We start from the raw sequence: 26,246 nt of genomic DNA, 5'->3' as shown, positions 1-26,246 counted from the left end.
TCATGTAAGATTTATATTGTAAACTAAACATATGTGTACAATGTTAGAGCATTAGCATCAGAAAATTCTAATTCTAATTCTACTCTATTTTACCATTTCAAAAAGCTACTTTATCATTATACCATACCATTTTACCATTTCTCCAACATCCCAAAACTCTATTTTTATTAAAATATTATTTTTTAATCATTCTTTATTATTTATTTCCAACCGCTACATTTTTTCAGACTTGGCTAGAATTTCATCCTTTTTTTCACTTTCTTACCCATGCTCTCTGTCACTTTCTCTCTGCCCCTCCATTTCCCTTTCTCTATGCCTGATTGCCTCTCGAGTTTGTGGGTCTCTCTGGTGCTGGGTGTGGTTGGGCTGCAGTGGTTTTTTGTGGATCGTGGGTCTCTGCGGTGGATCGTGGATCGATTTTCGGTGAGTTTTAATTTTGTAGGGTTTTGATTGATTTTGGTGGGATTTGATTTTTGTGGTTGGGTTTGTGGATTGATCGGAGTGGCTTTGGGTGCTGGTTGTGGATGGGTATGGGTTATGGTGTTAGTGGCGGATTGATTTTGGGTTGGGGTTTGACTTTTGTGGTTGGGTTCGTGGGTTGATTGGAGTGGCTTTAGGTGCTGGTTGTGGATGGGTATGGGTTATGGTGTTGGTGGCGGATTGATTTTGGGTTGGGGTTCACAGTGATGGAAGGTAGGTGGGTGAGTGGGTTTTGGTTGATGGTGGGTATGGTTTGTGGTGGTGGTGGCTAGTGGTGGGTTGATTTTGGGTTGGGGTTTATGGTGGTGGCAGGTGGGTGGCTGAGTGGGTTTTGGTTTATGGTGGTTGGGGTTGAGGTTGTGGGTGGTGGTGGTGGCTGTGGTGGCTATGACTATGGTTGTGGCTGTGGCTGTGGTGACAGTGGGTGTGGGTAGTAATGCTTCAGCGATGGAGATGGGTGAGAGGCTTGGTGAAGCTTCAGCGATGGAGGATGGTGTGTGATGTTGATGTTGGGAGGAGGATGGTGTTTGGGTCTGAAGAGAGGAGAGAGCAAACGGAGAAACAGAGAAGGAAAAGAGAGAAGATTTCATGAGAAAAAATATAATAAAATATTATTATTTTTTTGCAATACTATGAACAGTGCAATTCTATGTTTAGAATTGTACTGTAGTAGTATTGCAAAAAAATTTGCAATACTGCTATTTACAATTCCCTGATGCAAGAGTTTTTGGGACTTAAAATGCCAAATTTCCCTTAGATTTGGCACTAGCATTCCCCAATGCTAATGCTCTTATACACGTTTGCAACTGGACCCATAAGCCTGTATGTACATACATATGTTTTGATATTTGATTTATTCTTTTATTTCTTTTTTTATTGAGACCATTCTCTTTGAATGGTTAAAATGACAAGAGTATGGTTGACTTGAGATTGGAGTATCTCAATGCATAGAACATATAAGCAAAGACATGTTCGTCATCAAAGAAAAGCACAGTATCTCTTTAAATTTGTCCCCATCATGGGATGGCAAGAAAAGCATTGACCTAGTACTACTAAGCTATTTATTTATTTTCTTGAAAGGTACTGTGAAGCTAATTTAATTGACAGCACAACTAAATTTCAAGATCCATTTTTCTGAAGTTAAAAGGGTCAATGGCTTTTCGAGCTAAATAAGATCAAGAATACTAAAATGATCATACCTATTGTACAAAACTCCCACTTTTATAGGATTTAGGAGAGGTGATTCGTACATAGCCTTACCTTCAATTTATGTTTGGAGAGGCTAATTGCTGGATCTAGAATACTAAGTATCAAAAATAAATTGACCCTGAATAATTAAGCCATGACATACTATTTTCATTTTTCTTCTCCATTTTTGTACTAAAATAATAAATTGCCTCCCCAAGTTGTAAGCCTCATGGCATTGAACCTCACTTCTCATCATGCACTTTCCTTATGCAGTTAAAAACATGGTTCAGTCTTAAACACCATTAAGCAGCCAAATATATAGAGGAAATCATGAAAACCAGATAGCTTACATTCAGAACTGGACTTCACTAGTGCTAAATTTTACCAAAATTAATTCTTGAAGGTTGAATTCATATGAATGTTCAAAGTGTAAGGATTTTGTCTTGCTGTCATTTAGACAACCTAGATGTCAAAAAATCGTTTCTGATGGATTTTAGACCCCTTAAAACACAATTGATTAACCTAGGTAATTAGTCAAGTTGTTACTTAGTCCAATTTCACAAGTCTAGGTTATCACAACAACAAAGATCAAATCAAGCAAAGCAGCAGAAAATAAATAACACAAAGTATGATCACCTAGGAAACCAAACCGGTAAAAGCCTAGGAAGGTAAACTTGAATCCACTATCTTGAAAGAATCGAAGTTCATACAATAAGATTTACAAGCCCCCACACTTGACTTCTTATTGCTACCAACCAGTAGAACTTACCGACACGACCACGTGCAAGCTCCGAATCCATGAAGTCCTTCTTTCTTGGATTCACCACCAGATACAAGCACACCCGCTTGTGTTTTCTTTAAGTTTCAATGGCAGCAACTGAATTGATCATCAAGGTGTAGATAAATCTTCTCCTTGAAAACCCTAAGTTTGTATAAAGGAAAGTTCCTCTAGATCTCACAAGAGATTTACACAAATCACAATTATGAGCAACACTAAAACGTGGTTAGGGTTTGCCTTTTATACTTAGGACAAATAAGAAACCCTAAAAACATTTTAAAACACCTAGGGCTGAGTTGGAAAAATCTGCAGAAAATCATTCTGCCCGAGTTTCGATCGATTGAGCCTGTCTTTCGATTGATCAAGCCAGGCCGAAAGGCACAATGCTTTCCTGCTTTAACTCGATTCCAACTTTACATAAATGCACAACTTTGAGCTAGACTAAAACACTTCTAAATACATTGTTTTGATCATGGTTTGCTAACAATACAAATTAGAGTTCTAAATACATGAAACCCTACATCTTTAGAACCTAACAGTTTCATTTTATCCTCTTTTCAAAAAGAAAAAAGAAAAAGGGTGTTTTGCAATTAGTTTCAATTTTTATCCATCAATAATAACATTATTTATCATATCCGATCTCATACTCTCAACTTATGATGCTTCTTTATTTATTTTTTATTTTAGCAGTTTACTTGTCTAATTGCAGAAGCTGTCGTCCCAAATTTTGTTCTTTGACAACTTTGGGAGCAAAAAATATATGCCAATATATTCCACTGGTAAATCTAAAATGTCTTTTCTCAAATCAAGTATGTATAGAAAATTCATATATGTATATAAACTAGATCATGATCACTTAATTAACCAAAAAAATGGATTGTGAAATACCAAATTTAAGGTACATGAACTATCCTTCAATGGTATTATGACAACTTAATAATGCTACATGTTAGGACATATATGGAACTTGTTAAAACATATGTCATATAGAATTGACTAATTATTTGACAAAACACACTTTACTTGTAATTGGGTAGATCTAAGATATGTTTAATACTTCAAGGAATAAGAGTTCAAGTTTAGTATTGAAACCATGCAAATCTATCTAAGAAACAAGTGAAAAAGTGTTGTTTATTAAATCTCAATAGATAGCTTGATAGATAAATCTATCGAGGTTTAATGTTTAATTTTCGATAGCTCTCAACAAAAGCTGTATCTATCAAGAAATACGAAATTCAGATTTCCAGATATTTTTTCATGCATATCCAAGTTATTTGTGTAGTGTTTATTTTCTCATAACCCTAAACATATATAAAGATTATTTTAAGAGCTGTCAAAGATGATGCAACTTGATGCAAAGTGATTGTTCACTCAAATTGTGATCGGAGACAATTTGCCCTAGTTCATCTTTCTCTTGAAGAAGCTGCTGCGTCTTTGCGCCAAGAGTTTTGTAACCAAGGAGCTTCTTAATCTTTATTGTTTGGAAGAACTGAAGAACTTTACAACCAACATCTTTCTCAAGTTGGTGTGTTAGTCATGTACTGGGATCCGTGCATCGATTAGTTAGTCACGTATTTGGAGCCGTGCATTGAAAGGAGAAATTGTCATTACATTAAAATGTCAAATTGCGTATTGGGGCAAGGGTTCAACTGTAGGTTGGTATTAGGTATTGTCATTCCTTTTACTTGTAACTGCTTGTTTTGATAATAGTGCATTCTTGGGAATGATGACCTTAAATTCACTCGATAGAGTTTTGCCTCAGTGGTTTTTTCCATTCGTAAACAAATTACCTGTGTCAAATTTATTTTCCGCTGCATATTTGGTGATTTGTTTGTACTATCACACTTATTGCATGCAATTAAACCTAATTAATTCACTTGGCTAATTAATTGGTTAATTTACTAAAGAGGTCAATACATTATTAGCCTATCACTATAGACATATAATGACACTGGCTAATCCTCAGTTGATTGAATGTAGAGAACACAGAGAAAATAGAATAAAAAGCAACTTAGAAGCCTTAAATTTCCGCATGTAATGTGATTGAATAGGTTAAAATGAAACTTGCAATTTAGCATCTACAGCATTGTTGGTTCTCTTGAACTAAAAATCAAGCCATTGGTCAGATCTACTAAACTGAATGAAATAATGTGCTTTGCTGTTATCTGATATCGGGCTGCCAGAGTAGAATACTTCCTTGGTGAAAGTGATAATACCATAATTGCAGAGATTTCACCTAGTTGTAGGTGCATAAAGGGTCCATGTTCCCCTGCTAGTTGTCGGAGAGTATAGTGTGGTGGTGACCTTATAAAGTTGTGCAAATTTCCTGTTAGTGGTAACTTACTGGGCCATGGGGACAACTTCCGGACTTTGTTCTGAGCTTTTGATTTCCTGCATACTTTTAATGGCCAAAACAAAGAGTAAATGAAGAAAAATGGTGAAATTAATGAAAATTGGAGGGCCATCACAAAAAGTAGAGACCAATTCTTTCACAAATATTCAAAGTTCAACTTAAGTCATTGGCAGTTGGATGATTGGACCTCATAATGTACATATATGTGTTTTAACATTTGAATTGTTTTGATGAGGAGATGGTCTCTGGATAGCCAGCCGAAGCTTAAAATAATTATTGGAGTGCCTGAATTGTTGCATAGGCAACAAAGACACGTTTGTTGTGAAAGAAACAGTGAAGCTAACTTAATTGTGGCTTGTGGGTTTATTCATCACAATGACAAAAGCACAATTTCTTAATGATGGGTCAACGGCAGATAGAATCAATTAAGTTCATAAATACTATATGAACCAAAAATAAATTGATCCAGAATACTTAAGCCATTGTCAAGGTTTCTTCTCAAAAAAAAAAAAAAAAAAAAAAAAAAAATCTATTGCCAAGATTAGCCATGATTCAATGTTTTCATGTTTCTTCTCCATTTTTGAACTAAAATAATATACAGCCTACCCAAGTTGTCAATGTTGTGGCATTGGAATTGGATGAAACCTCACTTCTCACTATGGCACTTGCCTTGTGTTGTTGAAAACTTGAAAACCAAACAGCTCACATTCGATGAACTGGACTTAACTTTTTTTTATTTTAATTTTTTGATAAACAAACAAACACAAGAGAGGGAGAGAGAATAAGAAGTTCTAAGTAACACAAAGAGATACTACAAACTCCACTCAGAACCATAATAACTTTTAAGGAAAACTACTGGACCTAATTAGTGTTGAATGTTTTTAAACTTGATTAATGCAAGTTTTTTTTTTTTTTTTTTTTTTTTTTTTTTTCAATCATTTGGACTATCGGGATTTGTCATAATGAAATTACAGAGATAATATTATTTACCATAACCCATCTAACTTAGGATGCTTTATTGATTTCATAGCAGAAAATGACAAAGTTGTTGTAAATTTTCTTACATAAAATTTACAAACACATATGAGAATGAATGTAATTAGTTCCACATTAACATATTGTATAAATTTCTTAATTACTTGTATGTGTTTTCTAAAACTGACACATCAAAGGATAGCTTTGGCCCTGCTCATGATCCTTAACCAAAGCCTTTCATTACTTTGCATAACATTCGCTATGAATATATGTTCTTTCTATATTTCCCTTTTTTTTTTTAAGAATCGTCTTTTTTATGGGACAGTTGGCTTGTGAGCCAAAAGTCACTTTTTAATTGATTGAGTGGTTATTAGTTCACATTATACCATTCAAGTAAGCTTTTATATTGTAGACTAAACGTATGTGTACAATGTTATACACGTTTGTTTAGTTTACAATATAAATCTTACATGAATAGTGAAATATAAACCAATAATTTTCTTTTATAATTTAAATATGTAAAGAAAATTATAGAAGAGTAAGAACTATTTTAGGTTTAGGAGATAGTTAGAAAAAAATCTCAAGAAAAACTTTTATGATTTTCCAAGCAGTTTTCTCTTTTCCTAGGTCAAATTAACACGCTTGTCGAATTTAACCAGAAAAACTAGAAGCATTTGCGAAAAACAAAAAAAAGATATGTAATAATGTTTTTATTTTTTACTTTTTGTGGACAAGAAGAAATTTTATTGAAGAAATTAGAGAACTAGCAGCATACAAAGGAATCAAGAACTGACTATACTGCCAGCAGTAAAAAGCACTAACGTACATTACATGCCATACAAACATAAACACCAATAACTAATGATCACTTGCTTTGCTTTCAAGCAGAAGTTGACATTATTGTTGTGACGTAGCCAGGGTTGTCACAATTGCTTCCCCTGAATTCTTACCATTTTTCTATTAAAAAAAAATCCTTTATTATAGCTCTAATGGTGCCTACCCAATGAACAAACTGCATGTGAATATCATATTTTAGCATACGAAAGGAGCTCCTTGTCTCTTTCAAATTTGACCATTTCTTCCTCGTTCAAGTTTATCCACGCCTCTATTCCATCCCCAAATTTGGTGTCTGTCAACGTGATTAGATTCTTGTATGGCAAGCTAACCCGACCGATCCACAAAGGCTTTCCCCACCCAAAGTCAACGTCATATCTGGGAAACCCACACAATCCTGAGAAAGTTGAGACAACTGTATCTGGTGCCATGAGTTTTCCACTAAACTCTTTGACAAGATCCAACTGTTCACTACTCTTCTGTAGATTTTTCACGTCAAAATTGTCGAGTTTTCTTTTTGCATCTCTCAACTTGCGCACAATTCCATACCAATCTTCCTGGCTGGTTTCTTTAGACACAATGGCTGGTATGAGTCGGAATAAATTTCCAAAAGTGCAGTCAGGTAATGGAGGATTCAACCTCCTCCGCAAATTCACTGCATAAAGAATTATGTGCAGTTTTTCAGACTCAGACTTTACTTGATCAATTGTGGTTGCATATCGACTCCATATAAAAGTTGACAAGGCATCAACACGGCTTGGGTATAATTCTAAGCCAGCTGAACTTTCTACATATTTTGCTTTAAGAGCCTCTACTGAAGCAGAACTAAACACAAACCTCTTTAATACAAGCTTCTCTTTTGGCATAACATATGTTGGGTCAAATCCAGATAAATTAGTCGCAGGTGGGCACAGAGTGGACGATTGGAATTGTGGATATATAACATCACTTTCGCCTCGAGCTGTGGCGGCCCAATTTTTCATAAAGTGGATAAAGGATGAGCCATCGGCAATCTTGTGGGAAATGCATGCGCCAATAGCAATACCACCACAAGTGAAGTGGTTGACTTGAACTGCAAAGGGTAAATGGTGTGTGCCATCATTATCACATGGAAGAAATTTCTTCATCTCTGTAGGATTTGGCTCTGCAACAATATCTGAAAGTTGGCACTTGACTTCAGCCTCGCGATACAAGACGCCTTCATCGTCGCAGTCTACACTGAGATTGTTGTCTTTAAGGCGACCAGCTAAAGGGTAGTAATGCTTTAAGATGTTAGACAATGATTGCTTGAGTGCACTAGATTTGGCAGAACTGTTAATGTTGAATTTTGAGTATGCATCATTCTTTTCGTAGAAGTAGATAGATGAAATATACATGGGAGGCATTGTTTGGTCGAAAAAGGAAAGCCGATAATGGTGAAGATTGGTTGGTGTTGGTGAAGATGGTTTGATAATCTCTTTGGAGACTACTTTGAACAAAGAAGAGAGCTTCATTTTCTCTTGACATGCAAAGTTCAAACTACTTTGAACAAGTGGTTCTATAATGTATGGTTCTTATGCAAATCTCTCTCTCTCTATATATAAAGCTTTTGCAAATTAAATACGTACATTATTTGATAAGATGCGCAGCTACAAAGGTTGACCACTCCACTTCAAATTGATAAGATGCGCAGCTCCAAAAGTTGACCACTCCACTTCAAATGTAATAAAAATAAAAATTGGACTTGTACTTTTAATTGCCAAAACAAAGAGAGTAAATGAAGAAAAATGGTGAAATCTAATGAAAATTGGAGGGCCATCACAAAAAGTTGAGACCAATTCTTTCACAAATATTCAAAGTTCAACTTGTGTTATTGGCAGTTGGATGATTGGACCTCATAACGTAAACATACACACACACACATATATATATATATATATATGTGTGTGTGTGTGTGTGTTTTAACATTTGAATTGTTTTGATGAGGAGATGCTCTTTGGATAAACAGCGAAAGCTTAAAATGATTATTGGAGTACCTCAATTGTTGCATAAGAAACAAAAACATCTTTGTTGTGAAACATACATTGAAGCTAATTTAATTATGGGTTTATTCATCACAAGGACAAATGCACAATTTCTTAATTATGGTTCAACGGCACTTAGAGCCAATTAAGATCATAAATACTATATATATGAAACCAAAAATAAATTGATCTTGAACACTTAAAGCCATTGCCAAGATAAGCCATGATTTATTATTTTCATCTTTCTTCATTTTTGAACTAAAATAACATTCAGCCTACCCAAGTTGTCAGCGCTGTGGCATTGGTTTAAAAGAAAAAAAAATCTAAGACCACAAACTATTTTACAACTTTTTTGTTACAATTATGATATAAAAAAATGTGAGGAAAAAAAATGGTGAATTCATATATAAATGATAGGTAACTACTCATAATCTGTCATCTCAGAGTTATAGCAAAAAAGTTGAGAAATAGTCTGTGGCCTTAGAATTACTAAGTTTAGAAACATTCAGCACCAGTGAGGTCCAAGTTTAGAAACATTCAACGCCAGTTAAGTCTAGTACTCAGAATGTGAACCATGGTAGTAGTTACCTATCATTTATATATGAATTCACCATTTTTTTTCCTCACATTTTTTTATATCACAATTGTAACAAAAAAGTTGTAAAATAGTTTGTGGTCTTAGATTTTTTTTCTTTTAAACTTGATTAAAGTAATGGTTTTTTTTTTTTTTCCAATCATTTGGACTATCTGGGGATGTCATAAAAATATTGACACTGTTATTTCCATTTTTATTCTTCAAGAATAATATTATCCATCACAACCCATATGAAACTCTCTCTAACTTGGATGCTTTATTGATTTTTTAGTGAAAAATGTCAAAGTTGCTATAATTTTTATTACATAACGTTTACAAGCATATATGAGAATGAATGTAATTAGTGCCACATTAACATATATTACAACTACCTCACACTCTTGGTGCGATGATCATTCTACAAGTATAAGTGCTCGTGAGATGTGGGAGGCAAGGGCCAAGATTCAAGTCTCCAGGAGGGAGTTTCACATACATATACTGATATACACTTAGATTATACTAGAGTAAAATTTTTATCTTGTAAATAAATATATATATATATATATATATTGCATAAATTTTTAAATTTTTTTTGAGAAACAATTTTTTAATTACTTGTATGTGTTTTTTAAAACTGACACATCAAAGGGTAGCGCCGGCCCTGCTCATGATCCTTAACCAAAGCCAGGGACGGAACTATGTTGAAGAAGAGGGGGGCTGTGGCCCCCCCCCAAATTTTTTTAAATATTAAATAATAGGTATATATTTAAGATTTTAAAAAATAAGTCCATGAAAAATTATATTTACCCATCTCATGAAAATTATATTTGCCCCCCTCGACTTCGAATCCTAGTTCCGTCCCTGACCAAAGCTGTTCATTATTTCACATAACATTTCCTATTATGTATAGAATATGGAGAGTCAAATGGGATTTTCGCAAAACAAAACCCGTTGGAATGTGTGGACTATGAAAGAACAAAGAGGAATATTTTGACATTTTCTTTTGCAAAGGTCTATCAATATATGTTCTTTCTATATTTCCTTTTTTTTTTTTCTCTCTCTCTCTCTCTCTCTTTAAAAATAGTCTTTTTTTTTTTATGGGAAATGCTGAAAGCAAGAAGAAATGCACTCAGGAATCAAACTAAGCATGATTACAAGACTGAAGGGATAAGCACTGATCAAGCAGCTAAGACACAGGATAACTGGGCTAGTGCAGAGTTGCTTGACATGATAGAAGCAGTCCCTTACCATGAGTATTTCATCCATGTCATTGAAGAAGCTATGCCACGTGGATAGAAGTAGTTACCGGTTTTTTATCAATGTACACGTGGACAAGAAGTTAGGACTGATTGTAACTGTTTTCCTTTATTTCCGGAGTTAGTTACTTCCTTTCCTTTGCAGATTGTATATATAGGTATAGTTATGTATTAGCATTCATTCTTTTGTACTCCAATTTTCTCAATCAATAAGATCAGAGGTTCTATTTAGTGAGAGGTTTCTAGAATTTTACAGGAAAGTTGATTTATGTTTGCTTGTGAGCATAAAGTCACTTTTTAATTGATTGAGTGGTTATTTAAGAAAAAAAAAATTGATTTGAGTTATTTTGAACTTCAAATCATGTAAAATATGAGTTTTTCATGTAAATTTTGACTGGAAGATCTGCATTCTTCAATTATAGGTGTAGATGACTTTTTAGTTCAATGCATTGCTAGAAAATTGAAATTCCTCACAAAATCAGTTACTTGGATTGCATCAATAGCAAGCTCTAAATTTTCTAAACTTTTAATAGATTGATGCGTTTTTGACATATTAGTAACAGAATTAATATGTTCTGATATGACGCACTATTCCGATCGTGTTTGTTACCTACTAAGTTTTAATATAGTTTTTGAGAAATATTACACCCCAAGGAATTACGCAACCAAATATCACATTTACAGCTTAATCACTTCTAAGCTAAACTACTATTAATATCAAATAAGTGATTAACCAATTTTATATGGATATTCTCGTATTCATGTGAACAACTAAAGCATATAAAGCAATATAAAAAGCAGTAAAAAAGTGCAAACCACACAATAAGATTGATATGTTATCCAATGACCACCGAGACCAATTAAAAGGGATGTAGCTAGCATAGCCTGATGGCGCCTTTGTTCTGGGTACGTACAAAATGTCACGTGTTCCAACTTCCAATCCTATTTCTACTTATTACTTCTTGTTTGGGTAGTCACTAGGTATCCATTGAAATCGATTCAAATTTGACATACAAAATCTTTCATCTAGTGATATTATACAGGCCATTTCTAGATACCCTCAAGGCCATGTAAAGATTGTCTTCCACCATGTAGAATGTCCTTTTAAGAAAGACACCAAGGTTTCAAACTTCTACCATCAATCGATCATAATGTCAAAGTTTGAAGGCAAGCGTGTAAATACCCTCAAGTTTGGAAAAATGATCAAAATTGAACAAATATAATTCAAATGGGTTATCATATAAAGTTTGACAGTGTGATGCTAAAATTGTTGGCCAATCACCAATTACAAGAATTGAAAAAATCTAATAGATTCACATCATAAACTCAAAAAAAAAAAAAAAAAATGCAGCTAAAAAAGAAAGGGACCAGGGGAGTCGCATTGCAATTTAGTAATATGCAAACATTCTTCATATATAAATAACAAAAACTACCATTTCTATAACTCTCAATATATATATATATATATATATATATATTGAGAAGATAAGATAGTAAACACTTCTCTTGTCAGAAAATAAAATAAAGTTTATCTAGTGGATCCAAATTGTATGACATGAAGCTCATTTTCTCTAGACATCCCACAAAAGCTCTCATGTCCTTGAGAATTCCCTTTATATATATTCTCTTCCCGCACAAATGTAGGGGACAATAAGCAAAATGGACTAAGAAAATAATAAGTGCAATACTAAGTTCTGCATAATGGTTTAACCGTCAATTGAACAAACCAAGGGATATTACCAAGAGAAAGAAACACTTTTTAATGTAATGAACCGTTTTATAACTTAAAAAACAATATTTTTAGCGGAATTAAAACCTACGAAGAAGAACAAATTTAGTTTTCTATGGAAAATAAATAATTGCTCTACCTCTCAACAAATTATATATAGCAAAACAGATTGAATTGAATTATGAAATACTAATCAATTTGTAATTACAATGGGAGACAAGCTATGAGTTCTCCGCAACGATCCCCATCTGGCACCACAAACATGGAGGAATGCACGTTGGTTAGTTGTAAACATTTTGTCCCTGGCGATGCTTATGCTCCTCCTCCTTCTTCCCGTACCCTTTTTCAAAGGCATATACCTTAATCACAATATATTCATTACAATCATATTGTTTGCTACTGGATCTCACATGACAGATTCGGCTGTTTTCACCATCATCTCTAAGAGAAGCTAAATAGGATTTTCCACACATTTTTTTCATAATAATCATAAACAGGGCCTACCAATTTGTCCCTGTAAGAGTTTAATACGCAGAGTGGGTTGGCGAAGGCATCATCCTTAGAGAGATTATAAGCTGTGAACTTAGTGTCCAAGTAGTCTATCGTGAAACAAATATTGTCATTGTCAGCTAAAACTGAATCACGAGGGATGTCATTGTGTGAAGCGCCACGATATCTATGAACGTGTTTCCGTCCGGCATGAGGCTTGGTAACATCAAAAATTTGTATACCTTCAGGTGTTGACAGTATGAGTTTAGAGTCTTCAATCAAATGTGAAATTACTCTGAACTTGTGAGGATATGGAATCCATTTCTCTGTGTTTGGAGAACAAGAATCCCAATCAGGCTCAGGGAGAGCAGTCCATGTTCCTTCAAGAGGATCGAAAACCTCAAATCTAGGAGAGCTTACATCCTTTGCAAAACTATTTGGAAAAACATAAACTTTACCTTGGATAACCACTACGTTAGGATAGTACTTCGGGGCGTTGAGGCAAGGTCCAAGCTTTGTTAAGGATTTCTCATTATTTTTCTTTGTATCAAATATATAAACATCCAAAGATGGCTCATTAGGGGGGAAGCGTCCGCCGATGCAGTAGATTGTTGAACCCAAAATTGCATAACCCATGCCACTTGGATACATTTGTCCGCTTATTTTCAAAATCTCTCTCGGCATTGGCATTGGTTTGCTATGATTAACAGGTGTACTGACACCGAAAACATAGAAGCAGTATTTTCCATAGAGAAGTTAAATAACGCAGATCTTATCCTTATTTTTCTCCTCATCATCTGGGATCGATTAAACTACCTCTGGGATCAGTTTAACTACGATGACGTGACAGGGGCAGTGGTGAACACAGTAGTCAGCGGTGCTGAGTCCAAGGTGGCTACTGATGATGGGAGCGTCGAGGCGGAGGCTCTCGACCTCAGCGCAAAGACCCTCATTTATGTTGTGGTGGTTCACGTTCTGGATGTTGAAGAAAATTGACTGAAAGACCACACAGAGGTAGGCTACAAGTAAATAAACCACTGGTGAAACCATATTTATGTGAACAATAGAGCAGATATCCATAAATTTTGCATGCCTAATGTTATTAACTGATTGAAGCTTGTCAATGTACTTGAGGTCCAATATAACCTTGTACAGAGGGGATTCCAATGTAGCAGGTTGTAACTCCTTAGTGACAGCGTCTATAAACCGGAGACAAGTATGATGCAAATCACTACTATCGCTGCCTTCTGAACTTACATCTTCACATATCTTCTTTATGAACCTTAATACTGTGCCCAAACACAACATAATATCATTATAATTGGTTGATCGCTTTTCCAACTCCAATTGAACTCCTTTCAGAACAGATAAAAATAACCTTAAAGCAGCATCACATGCGAAACTTTTTTATTCATGGTTGACAGTTGCAATTGATGCTTGACTGATGAGAATAAAAATTATGTTTAAATGGAAGTCCAACTGACAAATATGAAATATCCCATGGCAACCATTTAACAGAGTATTGCTTCCATAAGAATTTAGTAGCTGATAAATGATGGCTTGCAGAGTTACTTGTGACATATTTAACATCTTTACATTTTGCTAAAATAAAATCATCAAGCAGATCTAGGCACAGATTCCATGAGCTCACACTTTTACTTTCAGGACCAATGCGAAAAATTGCTTCAGAGATAGGCTCCAACACTAGCTTTATCACTGATGGATCATTGACAGAAGTATCAAGTTTATGCAGCAGATAACATCATGTGTTCAAGCATGATGAGGGGACGGATATATCACATTTACTTGATATGATTCCTGTCAGAGGAGTCATTACAAGCCTTATGCTTTTTAAAAACCCATTTGCTTGGATTTTATCACTGGTCTCTCTAGATTTTTGCAAATGTTGTACACCCTTCTCCTCCTTGGATGCATTTGTCTCACAAGCTACTATTAGAGGATGAATTAGAGCATCAATAAGACCTTCCCAAGCAAAGTGCAAATTATGGTAAAAAATCATACAAAAGAATGACATTTAAAGCATTATAACGTAGGACTTCTGAAATATTTTAATCCCAAAGGTTACCATAATTGATGGAAGAATGACATTCTAAGTGTTGTAATGGAGTACTGGTATATTTAAATGCAGAAATTACCATAGGAGATAATTGAACAGGTAACTAGGCAGTGATTTAGCTTTGCATAGATTGCCATAAAAACTTGGGTAGACCCAGTCCTATGAGCTTACATGCAAGGACCACAACAACTCAAAAAGTTGATAACTAGACACCCTTTTCTGACTTAAGCAAGGACCATTTAGTCTCTTGATTTGGATTACCGCAAATTCTTTATGCCCCATAATAAATTTGTATCCTTCAAAAGATGACCACTTCTATGCTATCATTGAACAAAGGAAATGGATGAAAGCACCTTCTATTTTTGAGGTGCTATTTTATTGGTAATAAATTCAACAAATAAAGAATTATTTTCTTGGATAATATTATCAGTGATTGGTGATAGTGACCAGGTTTCCAAAAAGTCCAACTGTATTAAAAATACCTGTGAAGCAATCTGAACTTGTGGGTTGAGATCTGAAAATGTATTTTCAGGAATTTTCAGCATTTCATTTGTTAATTTCCTGTTCTTCATAGCATAAGATCCTAGTAAGCGAATAAACCATCCCCATGCATGAATGGCTTGGACCTTCATACCCTGGTTTAGCAGCTCCTTCATCTTAGTGAGCAAAATTTGCTTCATATCTTTGACAAGAACCGGTTTAAAGATAGAATAAAGTGCATTTAAGGATCTTAGAATACACAACAAGATAGATACAATATTGGAATGATTTTTGGCGAACCTTAACCTCGATACCAGAATCAATGTTAGACAGAAGGAAACTTTCTCATGGTTCTACCTTAGACATTTAGGCCTGATAATGTGAGATAGGCACACATTAATGCACATGAGAGAGAGAGAGAGGATCATTGGTATTTGAAACTTTTGTGTCCTAGTCTTTATCATTGACTAAATTGCAATATAAAACTGTTAAGTTTAACTACCTATAATACTTTACAAATCTAATGAGGCACTCATTCGTGATAGAAGTCGAGAAGTTTTGGAATTTCAAATTTTTTCTACTCCATGATGCAGGGATATGGAATGAACCACCAGTACAGTTGACTGGTCTTGATTTTGAGCTTCTAGACACCCAATGTGAATTTTATGAAAAACACTTATCTATATATATATATATATATATATAAAAAACCGAAACTTTTGAAACTCCCACAATTTTCCACGTCAGCACAATATTAAAAAAAAAAAAAAAAAAAAAAATTAAAACCAAAACCAAAAAAAAAAAGTCATAAATTTTTAATTTTTAAATCTGATTTATTTCTTTTTTATTAAATATATATACTCTCCTTTCACAAACCAAATACTCTTCCCCGATATAATTCTGAAACCAAAACCCTCTGAAACCAAAACACGCAAGGCAGAACCTCTCCTCTCGACAAAACTAAACCCATCACCCCTCCTTTCGACATTACTCACCAAACGCAAAACCTATACCCTCTCAAACGCAGATCCAAGCTATTTCATAGAAAGCTTGCAAGGGCACGACCATGGGAGCCAACATTTTCAATCTCCAACCTAGCCTCCATATCAGAGCATTCTCTCTTGGTATCTCTCAATTAATCTAAGAATAAACTCTTTTCCTATTGTCTTTAATTAGGTTTTTTTTTGTCAATTTAAGGATTTCGTCTTTAATTAGGGTTTTTTTGTCAAATTAGGGATTTCAATTCCTAACCCCTTTTTCTCTCTATTCTTTTTTGTTGAAGTCAGGGAAACACTCATAGAAATTCAAATTCTACAGGTTTTGTAAGAAAGTGGAGATGTATTAAAGAGCCTCCCAACCTTCAAAATCTGACAACAATCCTACAGGTTTTGCTTTACCTTCAAGTTTTGCTTTATTTTGCTATCTAGGTTTTTTAGCACATCTGATTTAGCTTAACTTAATCATTTGTTTGATTGAATAATTATTTGGGCACCTAAAACGTCAGCCTTCTTCAGTCCCCTATTTTTTTTTTTTTTCAAACCTTCTACATCTTCTGTACAAGTTCATGTCTTTTTTAATAAAATTTGTCAAATTTGTTTAGAAATCTGTAACTATTAACAAATTTAATTAGGACTCTATAACCATTATCTTATAAATAGTTTTTGCGATAATGTTTATTTATTTATTTTTTAATATTATATATATTTTCTGTGCACCAAACCAATTCACGGCTGTTCAGTTTATAATTCTTTGTACATTTGTGTTGCTCCTTCTCTGCAACAGATTTAAAACAGCAAATTTCAATGAATACCAAACAGCAACAAATTTAATTCTTTGTACATTCGTTTGCTGTTTTAAAGTAGGTTTCATTCTTAATTTTTGCTCTTCCATTCACTTTTATTTAGATTTAATATTCCTGATTAATTTCTGCTTTTTATTGCCTTTCTCTTCAATCTTTTACTCCATTCGAATCAAGGTTAAAGGTATGGTATTCGTTTGACTCTGTACTAAATTTTTTTTTTTTTTTTAGTATAGGGTTAACTATTTTTCTATGTACATCTAATTTCTAAATATTGTAGTGTTCTGTTTACATTTAAAGAACTCATGAAACTCAATTTGAATTGTAACCGATCATGTATAAATAATTTTTTTTTGAATTTTGAGTAATTAATAATTGCATTGGTATGCTGTTGAGACACACAATCCAAATAAAATTGTAAAAGAGTCATGAAGGTTGGTTGAATTTTACTCTGTTTTAATGATCATGTTGATTATATGTGTGCTTTACCTATAAACAATTGCATTGTTGTATCTTTTGGAGTTTGATTTTTACAAACTTAACTTGAATGTTTTAAAGCTAGAACTCGCATGAGCAAATTATATATATATATATATACACATTTAGAAATCTTGCTCCCACAATGATGATTGCTACAATATATATATATATATATATATTTACATGTAATTTCTTTCTTCTAATTTGATATACAATTTAAAGAATCTATGTGCAAAAAGTGCCTAAGACCATCTATCAAGTTACATATTAGATGAAAAGGATGAATAGTTTCATTTTTGTTGTTTGCTTTATTATTATTATTATTATTATAAGTTCCTCTGAATGCAAAGTTAGCATTGGATTTTGTGGTTGGGAGAGTGGAAAAGAAGACTAGTTGATTGGAAGCATGGTAGACTGAAGGATAGAGAGGTTTTTCTGTGCTTTTGTTGTTGGAATTCTGGATTTTAGGTTTCAGTCTTGAAATTCAATCTCAAAGTAAGCAAAAATAGAAATACATGTTTGATCTAATTCTCTCTCTTATATACCTACGACTGTTTTTGTTGTCTCTTTTGAGTTTTTGTTATAATATGTAACATTGGTTACACATTTTTGGATTGGATATTAGCTTTAGGATGTTGATTATAATGACAAAATTATGTATAACCTTATACACATTCTTATGCAGTAACCACATGGCACTTCTTAAAGCTTTTGAAGGATAGAAGGATGCAAACCGTAATCAAAAGAGTCCTTTCACCTTGCAAATGACAGAGGATATGAGAATGCAATTGGTAGATCTATTTAGCATTGGCTTTGTAAACAAATTGATGAGTGTTAATGTAAGTTCTTTAAGATTTTCAAATTTTAAGGCATTTGATTTGCTAAAATCTTATAGTTACTAAAAACTTTCCCGTGCATCGCACAGGTTAGCGACTAGTTCATATGAATTATGGAAGCTAGATTTGAATGACTGTGACCCAACCTCTTATTGATGGTTTGAAGGTTTCTTTCTTTTTTTTTTGGATAAGTTTAAATATTTGTTTAAGATTTATTTTGACAGTTAATGGAATTCTGTTTGGCCTAAACCTTTCCAACATTTTGTCTTCACCCTCCACACACACACACACACACACACACAGGGAAAAGAAAAGAGTGCTATTTCAATCTCTCAAAATGTCAAAATCATATATCCTACATTGTAAACGTAGTTACCACTACAGTTTGTATTTGAAAAGGAAATTTCCTGTGATGTTTCACTTTTGAAACCAGATACATAGTCATGGTAAAGAAGAAATGGTAGAAATGATAGCTACAGGGATATTGAATGAACCACTGGTAGAGTTGACTGGTGTTGATTTTTAGCTTCTGAACACACAATTGGGAATTTTATGATAAATATTTATTCATGTTAACTATTGAAGCTGATTTAGATAACAGTCAAATAAATCAATAGATCCAAACAGTCTGTGACACAACCTCTTACTATTGGTTTGAACTAAGGATGTAATTTGAATTTTACTGGCATTTTGTGCTAAACCTTCACAGCAGTTTGGCTTCACCCACCAAAATAAAAATTTTCTACTTCATCACTTAGAACATCAAAATCATCTATTTTACATTGTAAATGTAGCCACCACTCTAGTTTGTATTACAAAAGGAAATTCCCTGTGATGTTTCACTTTTGAAACCAGATTCACAGTCACAGTAAAGAAACTGCTAGCTGTTTAGGCTCACAAATTTTCCTAAAACAAAAAGTTACACCTCAGATTCTGACAAGCACCAATAAGATATAAAATGGGCAAAAATTAGTAATGTTTTTTCAGATTCTGCAATGTTAGCATCAGCTAGTAAGATGTTTTATTTGAAATACTTCACATGCAAACACATTAAATCCATCTAAATTCTCAAACCTTTTAACAAAAATTTAGTGGAAAAAAAGATGGTGGAAACAGATTTAGCTAGCTATATCATATTAGTATGTTTAAGCTTTCCATGTTTAAAATGTATATCTCAACTATGAATGCACCTTGATAGTTGCACTTGAAAAATATAAAGAACATAAGCACATTTGTACCTTGGAGAGAACTAGTGGAGGAGGTAATATTATAGGCTTAATCTTCGATAGACACCTTTCTGACATATCCCTCTCCTTCTTGTCAAAGCTGAGAAGTCTTCTATATATTGGAGGAGCCCATAAATGTGATTGAGTCTCTCATTCTCTTGCTTAAATTAGATGCTAACTTTATCAAGGCCTATTATATTACCAAGAAGGGTTAGTAGGAGAGACAAGTTGACCATACTCATTTATTGATTCTTGTTTAACATAAGATGCTAAGTTCAGCAGTGATACATAAAATATAAATAACCAATTTGATTACGCAATAATGTAAAATTTAACACTGGAATCATTAGTTGAGGACAAAAGTTTGACACAATTTGCTTGTGTAACATAATGTTCCATCCAAGTTTGAAAAAAAAAATCCACAATTAAGCAAATAAAACCACTTCACTGCCAATTCTCTCTCTTTCTTCTCCAGGACAAGTTATGCACATTAAACACTTTACAGAAAAAATGATATTGAAATCTATTAGTGACTGACTTAGTCAGTTTATATGCATAGACTTCCACTTAAGAAGTATCACTAGAAGTGGTTGAGGAGCATAAAATAGAAAGCTTGGAAGAATTACTTATACCTGAATAGCCTCAAAAGTTGTTGATAAAAGAACCAATTGGGTTGTCAAGTGCGTGGACAACTGCCTGCAACAGAGAGTTGTGGTGGGAATCTAGAAATGGTGCATTAAACTGTTGGATGGATATGCACCACACTCCTAAGTTACAAACTGACTGCCATTAAGAGGCAAACAAGTCAAATCGACAAATAAATAAATAAAAAGAGCACAGCAACCCTTGAAAACTATCATTATTTGACAATGTGACATTTACCTTCATTTTTGTTGTCGTAATGAACCTAACTAAAGACTCTATGACCAAATTGGCATCATCCACTACAAAACCAACATAGAGAAAATGTTGATTAAGTACTCATTTCCAATTAAAAGACAACTAAACAATACCGGTCAACTAGGACCGTGGTTTAAGCCACTGTTTTGATAGGGTAATTTGCAAATGACACCCTTAAAGTTTGGAAGTGTTTGGATTTTATACTCTGAAGTTTCAGAATTTGGATTTTAGCCCTGAAGTTTGGAGATTTTTGGATTTTATCCTAAAGCTTCAGAATTTAGATTTTATTCCTAAAGTTTGAGAGTGTTTAAATTTTTTATCCCAAATTCTGAAACTTCAGGATGTAATATCCAAACACCCATAAACTTTAGGAAATAAAATCCAAACTTTCAGGTAAAATCCCCAAACTTCATGGAGTAAAATCTAAATTCTGAAACTTCAAGGTGTAAAATCCAAACATCCTTTCAAAATTTACCAACACCACATTACTAAAATGTTATACTAAACAATGGTGTACCACTAGCTTAACATACCTGCAATTACGGCAACAAGGGACGGATGATAAATCATGAAACCCAAACACTTCAAAGCCAGTGCAGCACTGTCATCAATTCAAGACCAATATATATACATATATTCAATCACCCTCCATTTAAACGCTACTTAGATGTAAAGAGGGAACCCAAAAAAAAAAAAACCTAAATTTTTTTTTAAAATTATCTATTTCAGTTCATAATTGTATTCCAAATTTCTTTTCCTACACATTTCCCAGCATCCAAACATATCATTTTGATAAAATATGTGTTTGGCATTTTGATTTGAAACTTACATTTCTTCATCGTCATCTGAGATATCGGCAACGATTAAAGATAGAAGAGTCTGAGAAATTCTAGCTAGGGCTTGAATTGAAGTAGGGTCGTCACTGGAGTGTTCTTGGAAGTGTAAGAGGGTTGAGTAAGCGAGGCACTTTGAGCCAGAGGAAATTAGGGTTTTGATTTCCTCGAGCTGATCAGAGGAATTGGACATTGTTGAGGAAGAGCGAGAGACGAAGAAGCAGTGGCTCCGGATTAAACCCTAATTTGGGGATACTGAATTGGGATGCGTTTTCTAATTTTCGCGCCAAAATCCGGTATTGAGTTTGGGGACTTAGCTTGGGCGGGTGAATTTGGGTGGGACACGTGTAATATTAAAATTGAATCACAATTGAATGACCAATATTGGGCTCGGTTTTGGCCTTTTGTCCATCAAGTAATCAAACTAATTGGGATCATAGCTTAGTGCAAGACTTAGGTACAGTATTTATTTAAGTATTGTTTTTTATGTTCCTCTCTTAAAATTCAGTCATGTTGATTTTTTCTTATGAAATAGAAGTGTATTTTTTAGTTAAGTAATTATATGACTGAACCTTAAGAAGGAAATCTAAGAAACAACACCTAAAGTACCGTATTTACATTTTGTCCTATAGCTTATGTTGTTGTTGCATTTCATGGCTGCATTCTTGTTAATAATGGGAATTACCTTTATAAAACTTGAAAATGGTTAAATATCAATATAGAAAACATTTCATAAATAACTTATCAATGACAAGTATAAAGAAGGGACTTTTGTAAGTCATCAATAAAATTAGAGTCAACATCTCATTGCAAACAAAATATAGTTTTATATTAAAACTAAAAGTAAAATTTCAATAGTTCTCTTTTTGTAAAACATTATCAAGATTATAAGTAGTTTACCTCAATTTCAAATAGAAATTACTTGAAGAAACAACTACTTTGAATCATTATCTGAAAGAGGAGCGACATAAAAATTTAAATTAAGTTTCAAAGATGAAGTTTCTCGAACTTATTTCTACATCAACAGCATCAATGTCCAAGTTCAGCTTTATGTATAGCAACCAATTAATCACTCCAACATCAAAAATCACATATAGACCCTTTCCCTTATAATAACATGCAAGTTGTAGTATCATAATAGGTCCAGCTAATCTTTTGCCGAATAGCATTTAGTCCCCACCAACACTTCCAAAACCTTTTTAGCCTTAATAATGAACCTAGTAAGAGATTTCACTATTGAAGGCTTCCTTTTGGTCAATGTTAGCAATGATCATGATATTTTTACGTCCTAACATTCTTCATTAGCCTTACCATTCTTCAAAGTTCTCTAAATAGATATCATTCAATATTATTTGAGCTCTGTTAGAAACCATGCCAGGATTTATCATTCAAGGTTATATTAATTCTGTATTCCCTCTTTATCCAACCTTGACAAAATTGAACTCAACGACTATAGCCTATCATATAAAAATTCATGAACCTAATCTGACAATAAAAGCAAACAAAAAACTTAAGATCTTCAATTGTTATAATTTATTAAAAATTTATAACATAGAAAAGAAAAAAAAAATTTGGTTTAGATTTCTTTGTAGTTCATTGGTGTCTTTTTTTTAATAAACAAAGTTAAGAAATTAAAACTATTCTAAGTTTGGACTAAAAGCAGTCAAATATCACTGAGAGTTGAAGTCTTGGACAAAGTAACCACCAATAAAATTACTAGATTTCATTACTTTTTCTTAATAGAAAAACTAAAGTGTACTTGGACTACACACCATATCATATTTGTCCTGTCAGTTGCGGATGTGGAACTCATCCCTTCAAGAAACAAAGTGCAGCACTTTTTTTTTTTTTTTTTTTTTTTTGTTAGAATAAATTGCAACACTAAACTCTTGAAGAGGCAAGATTTAAAATGGCTATACCCATGGTTGGCTCTTGTTAGAAGCGAGTTAAGCAATCACCTAAGTCCACCAAATGTAAAAAAGCCCCTAAAGTTTACCAATAAGGATATATCTTTACCTATAAATAGATAAAAAGTAATTTTTTTTATTAAAGAAAAAACATGAAAAAAATATCTTCGTTATGTAGAACACATAATCTCTCAAACACATAAGTGGTGTTTGGTATATATTAAGGTTTTAGCCTTTTAGGGTTCTTGGGAATGTTAAAAAATTTCCACGTTTAATTGCAAATCACACAAGTGAATTAGACGTCGCGAGTATCCAAGTTCCCACTCAATGCCCTTTTTGTGTGAATGTAGATTACATTTAAAAAAGATGGATATCCACATTCTTATGTAGAATAGAGTTATATTTTATATAAACTAACAATTTTACCCTATGAAGCACGAACGTAGATTCGAGTTTCGAGTGCGGGACTTGGCAATTTTTGAAAAAGTAGGGTACAGGTGTGGCGGGATATGTTTACCATTATATTTTTATATAATGTTAAACATGTAGCAATTTAAGAGCAATAATAACTACAAATAATTCAGTAACTTCAATTTAAGTTGTTTAACCTACAAATAATTTGACAAATATATAATAAGTTAATAACTAAGAAATCAACTCAAGTTTTTATTTTATTATTTTTTTAACATGTATTATGGACAATTTCTCGACTAGTTTCGACCCAAATTGGAAAAAAAAAAAAAAAAAAAAGACTGGCAAATTTGCACGTCACCGAGTGTCGGGTGTGGGTGCGATGGCCTTGGAGCCACAGCACCCGTACTTTCTAGATTTTACCCATTCTATTTATTCCTACCCTTTAACCAATAGAAATAATTTTTAAAAAAACTATTATTATAAATTAATAGTTGAACTAATTTTTTTTAATATTATATATGTCATTTAAAAAATGTTATATTTTAGTTTCATTTGAAAAAATAATATTAAATCTTAATTTAGTTCTCGCCTTAAGTCTTAAAAATAAAATCCACCAGGCAAGCGGGCACTGGATATATCCCAAAATAGTCATAATTATAATAAATAGTTTTTACATAACTTCAGTATCATGGAGCACAAATGGCCTAGATGAATAGATAATCTATATATATATATATATATATATCTATATAAAACCGAAACTTTTGAAGTTTCCACCATTTTCTACGTCAGCACAGTATTTAAAAATAAATAAATAAACGAAAAAAAATTCCACTTCAGCACAGTATTAAAAAAAAAACAAGCGAAGAAAAACCTTTTCTAAAACCCGAATAAAACCAAAAAATAAAAAAATAAGCGCCAAAATAAGCTCTGCTATTCCTCTCTCTTCTCTATTTCTCTCCCTTCTCCTTCCCCAAAACCCAACACTGAAAATCAATCCTGCCAAGAAGCCATCCACACACTGTCAGGCCCAAGATAGAAAGAAGGCATCACCAACCATATGGTTTCACAGTTGGAGAGTTTTTCCAGAAGCGAAGGTGACGATGGGACCGCAACAGAGCTTGAAGAGAAAATCAAATCAGACACCGCCACTGCTGGTAAATAATTTTCTATACCATTAGCATATTAGGAATTCATGACCCTATATTATATTTTGATTAGGAATCCATAACCCTAACCAAATTTGATTAGGATTTAGGAATCCATAACCCTATATTGTATTATAAATAATACTTTTTTAGGGATTATTTGTTTCCATGCAACTCACGGCTAAAAATTTGTATTTTTCATTCCTCTCTTCTGAATTTTTTTTGCTCGCTTTACAATTCTGAATTTTTATTACTCTCTTTATAATTCTTCAGTTTTTTTGGATTTAATGTGAATTTTTATCTAGGTTCATGTGGCTACCGCTTAAAAACTTGATTTTAGTGTATAGTTTGGGGATTTAAATTCGAAATTCATAAGGAATTTTAATTTTTAATTCTTTGAGATTGTGTATTTGAAATTCTTTTATGATTCATATGTTAGATATTGGGATTGGTATGGGTTTGAATTTTTTATGATTCATATGTTAGATATTGGGATTGTATTGATGGTATAGGTTTATATTGTAGAAAACAACATTTAGATAGTTTTGGTAATAGTTGATTGTATTGTGCAATTTTTTTTTTTATTGGCTGCACTATTGTAACAAGGTCTAATTTAGGATTTAGGGAACATTCAAAATTCATCAATTGCTCTTATTGGAGTGGGCTATATTGCACATGTGGTTTGTCACTCTTAAAGAGCATGATGTGCTGTGACGTGCTAAAAAGTACTTTTAATTTTTGCTTAAAAGGTGATCCACAATATTTTACCTATGAATAAGCTCAATCTTTACTGTAGGAAAATAATTCCATCATTCTTAAGTGAAATATGTGGGGATAGTGCAGAATCAGTGACACATGAAATATGGGAGTGCTTAGAAGCACCAGAGTCTAGAGACCAACCATGATGTTTCCATAGGTATAGTGTTATTAGCAAAATGGGCATGTCATGGAGGTGGAGTTCATGCTAAATATAGCATGGCTGTTACGGTACAATCGGAACCAAAGGTGGGTGAGTGAAGCTAGACAGCAATGAATTTGGTGCAGATAGCTTCTAATCTTGATATGGAAATTTATGGAAGCTTAGAAAACTAATCAGACAAGAGTAGTTGTTGAAGAGTGAAGATAGAGACCTCCTGTAGGTATTAGGTATGTATTACAAGCTAATCAAGATCTAACATTTTAGATGGTTTTTTAGGATCATCAAGATCTATTATTGCTTAAATTTTATAAATTTTTTCTGCTATTAGATAATGCAATGGGTCTAAATGATTGATAGGATGCTTTTAAACCCATATATAATGGCTGCATGATAATGATTTTTAGTTATTAGAGTTCTAAAATTACTAGAAGTTAATTTGTAATATTGACATGTTTAATGTTGGCGATGCTCTTTTATTTGTCAGAATTGAATTGATTTTACTATTTCATGAATAATACTACATTCTTACATAAAAGCATCTATTAGTGGAGAAGGTTTTGAATTGACTA

General features: G+C 33.3%; 1 protein-coding gene and 1 pseudogene across 1 annotated transcript; both read right to left on the bottom strand.

Annotated features, from left to right (window-relative positions):
- Positions 1-6,469: 6,469 nt before the first annotated feature.
- On the bottom strand, positions 6,470-8,171 carry LOC126698834 (stemmadenine O-acetyltransferase-like). Its single transcript, XM_050396327.1, has one exon. The coding sequence runs from the start codon at positions 8,099-8,101 to the stop codon at positions 6,800-6,802; it is 1,302 nt and encodes a 433-aa protein (XP_050252284.1). The 5' UTR covers positions 8,102-8,171; the 3' UTR covers positions 6,470-6,799.
- A 6,324-nt stretch (positions 8,172-14,495) lies between these two features.
- LOC126698833 (uncharacterized) lies at positions 14,496-21,616 on the bottom strand (annotated as a pseudogene).
- Positions 21,617-26,246: the final 4,630 nt, after the last annotated feature.

The sequence above is a fragment of the Quercus robur genome, chromosome 9 (genome assembly GCF_932294415.1).
Source record: "Quercus robur chromosome 9, dhQueRobu3.1, whole genome shotgun sequence".
NCBI lineage: Eukaryota > Viridiplantae > Streptophyta > Magnoliopsida > Fagales > Fagaceae > Quercus > Quercus robur.
Note: the sequence above shows the minus strand (reverse complement) of the source record. Positions and strands in the feature narration are given on the sequence as shown.

Bases quoted from the DNA above. Each gene is read 5' to 3' on its own strand.
- LOC126698834 (XM_050396327.1), bottom strand. From the start codon at position 8,101: ATGAAGCTCTCTTCTTTGTTCAAAGTAGTCTCCAAAGAGATTATCAAA.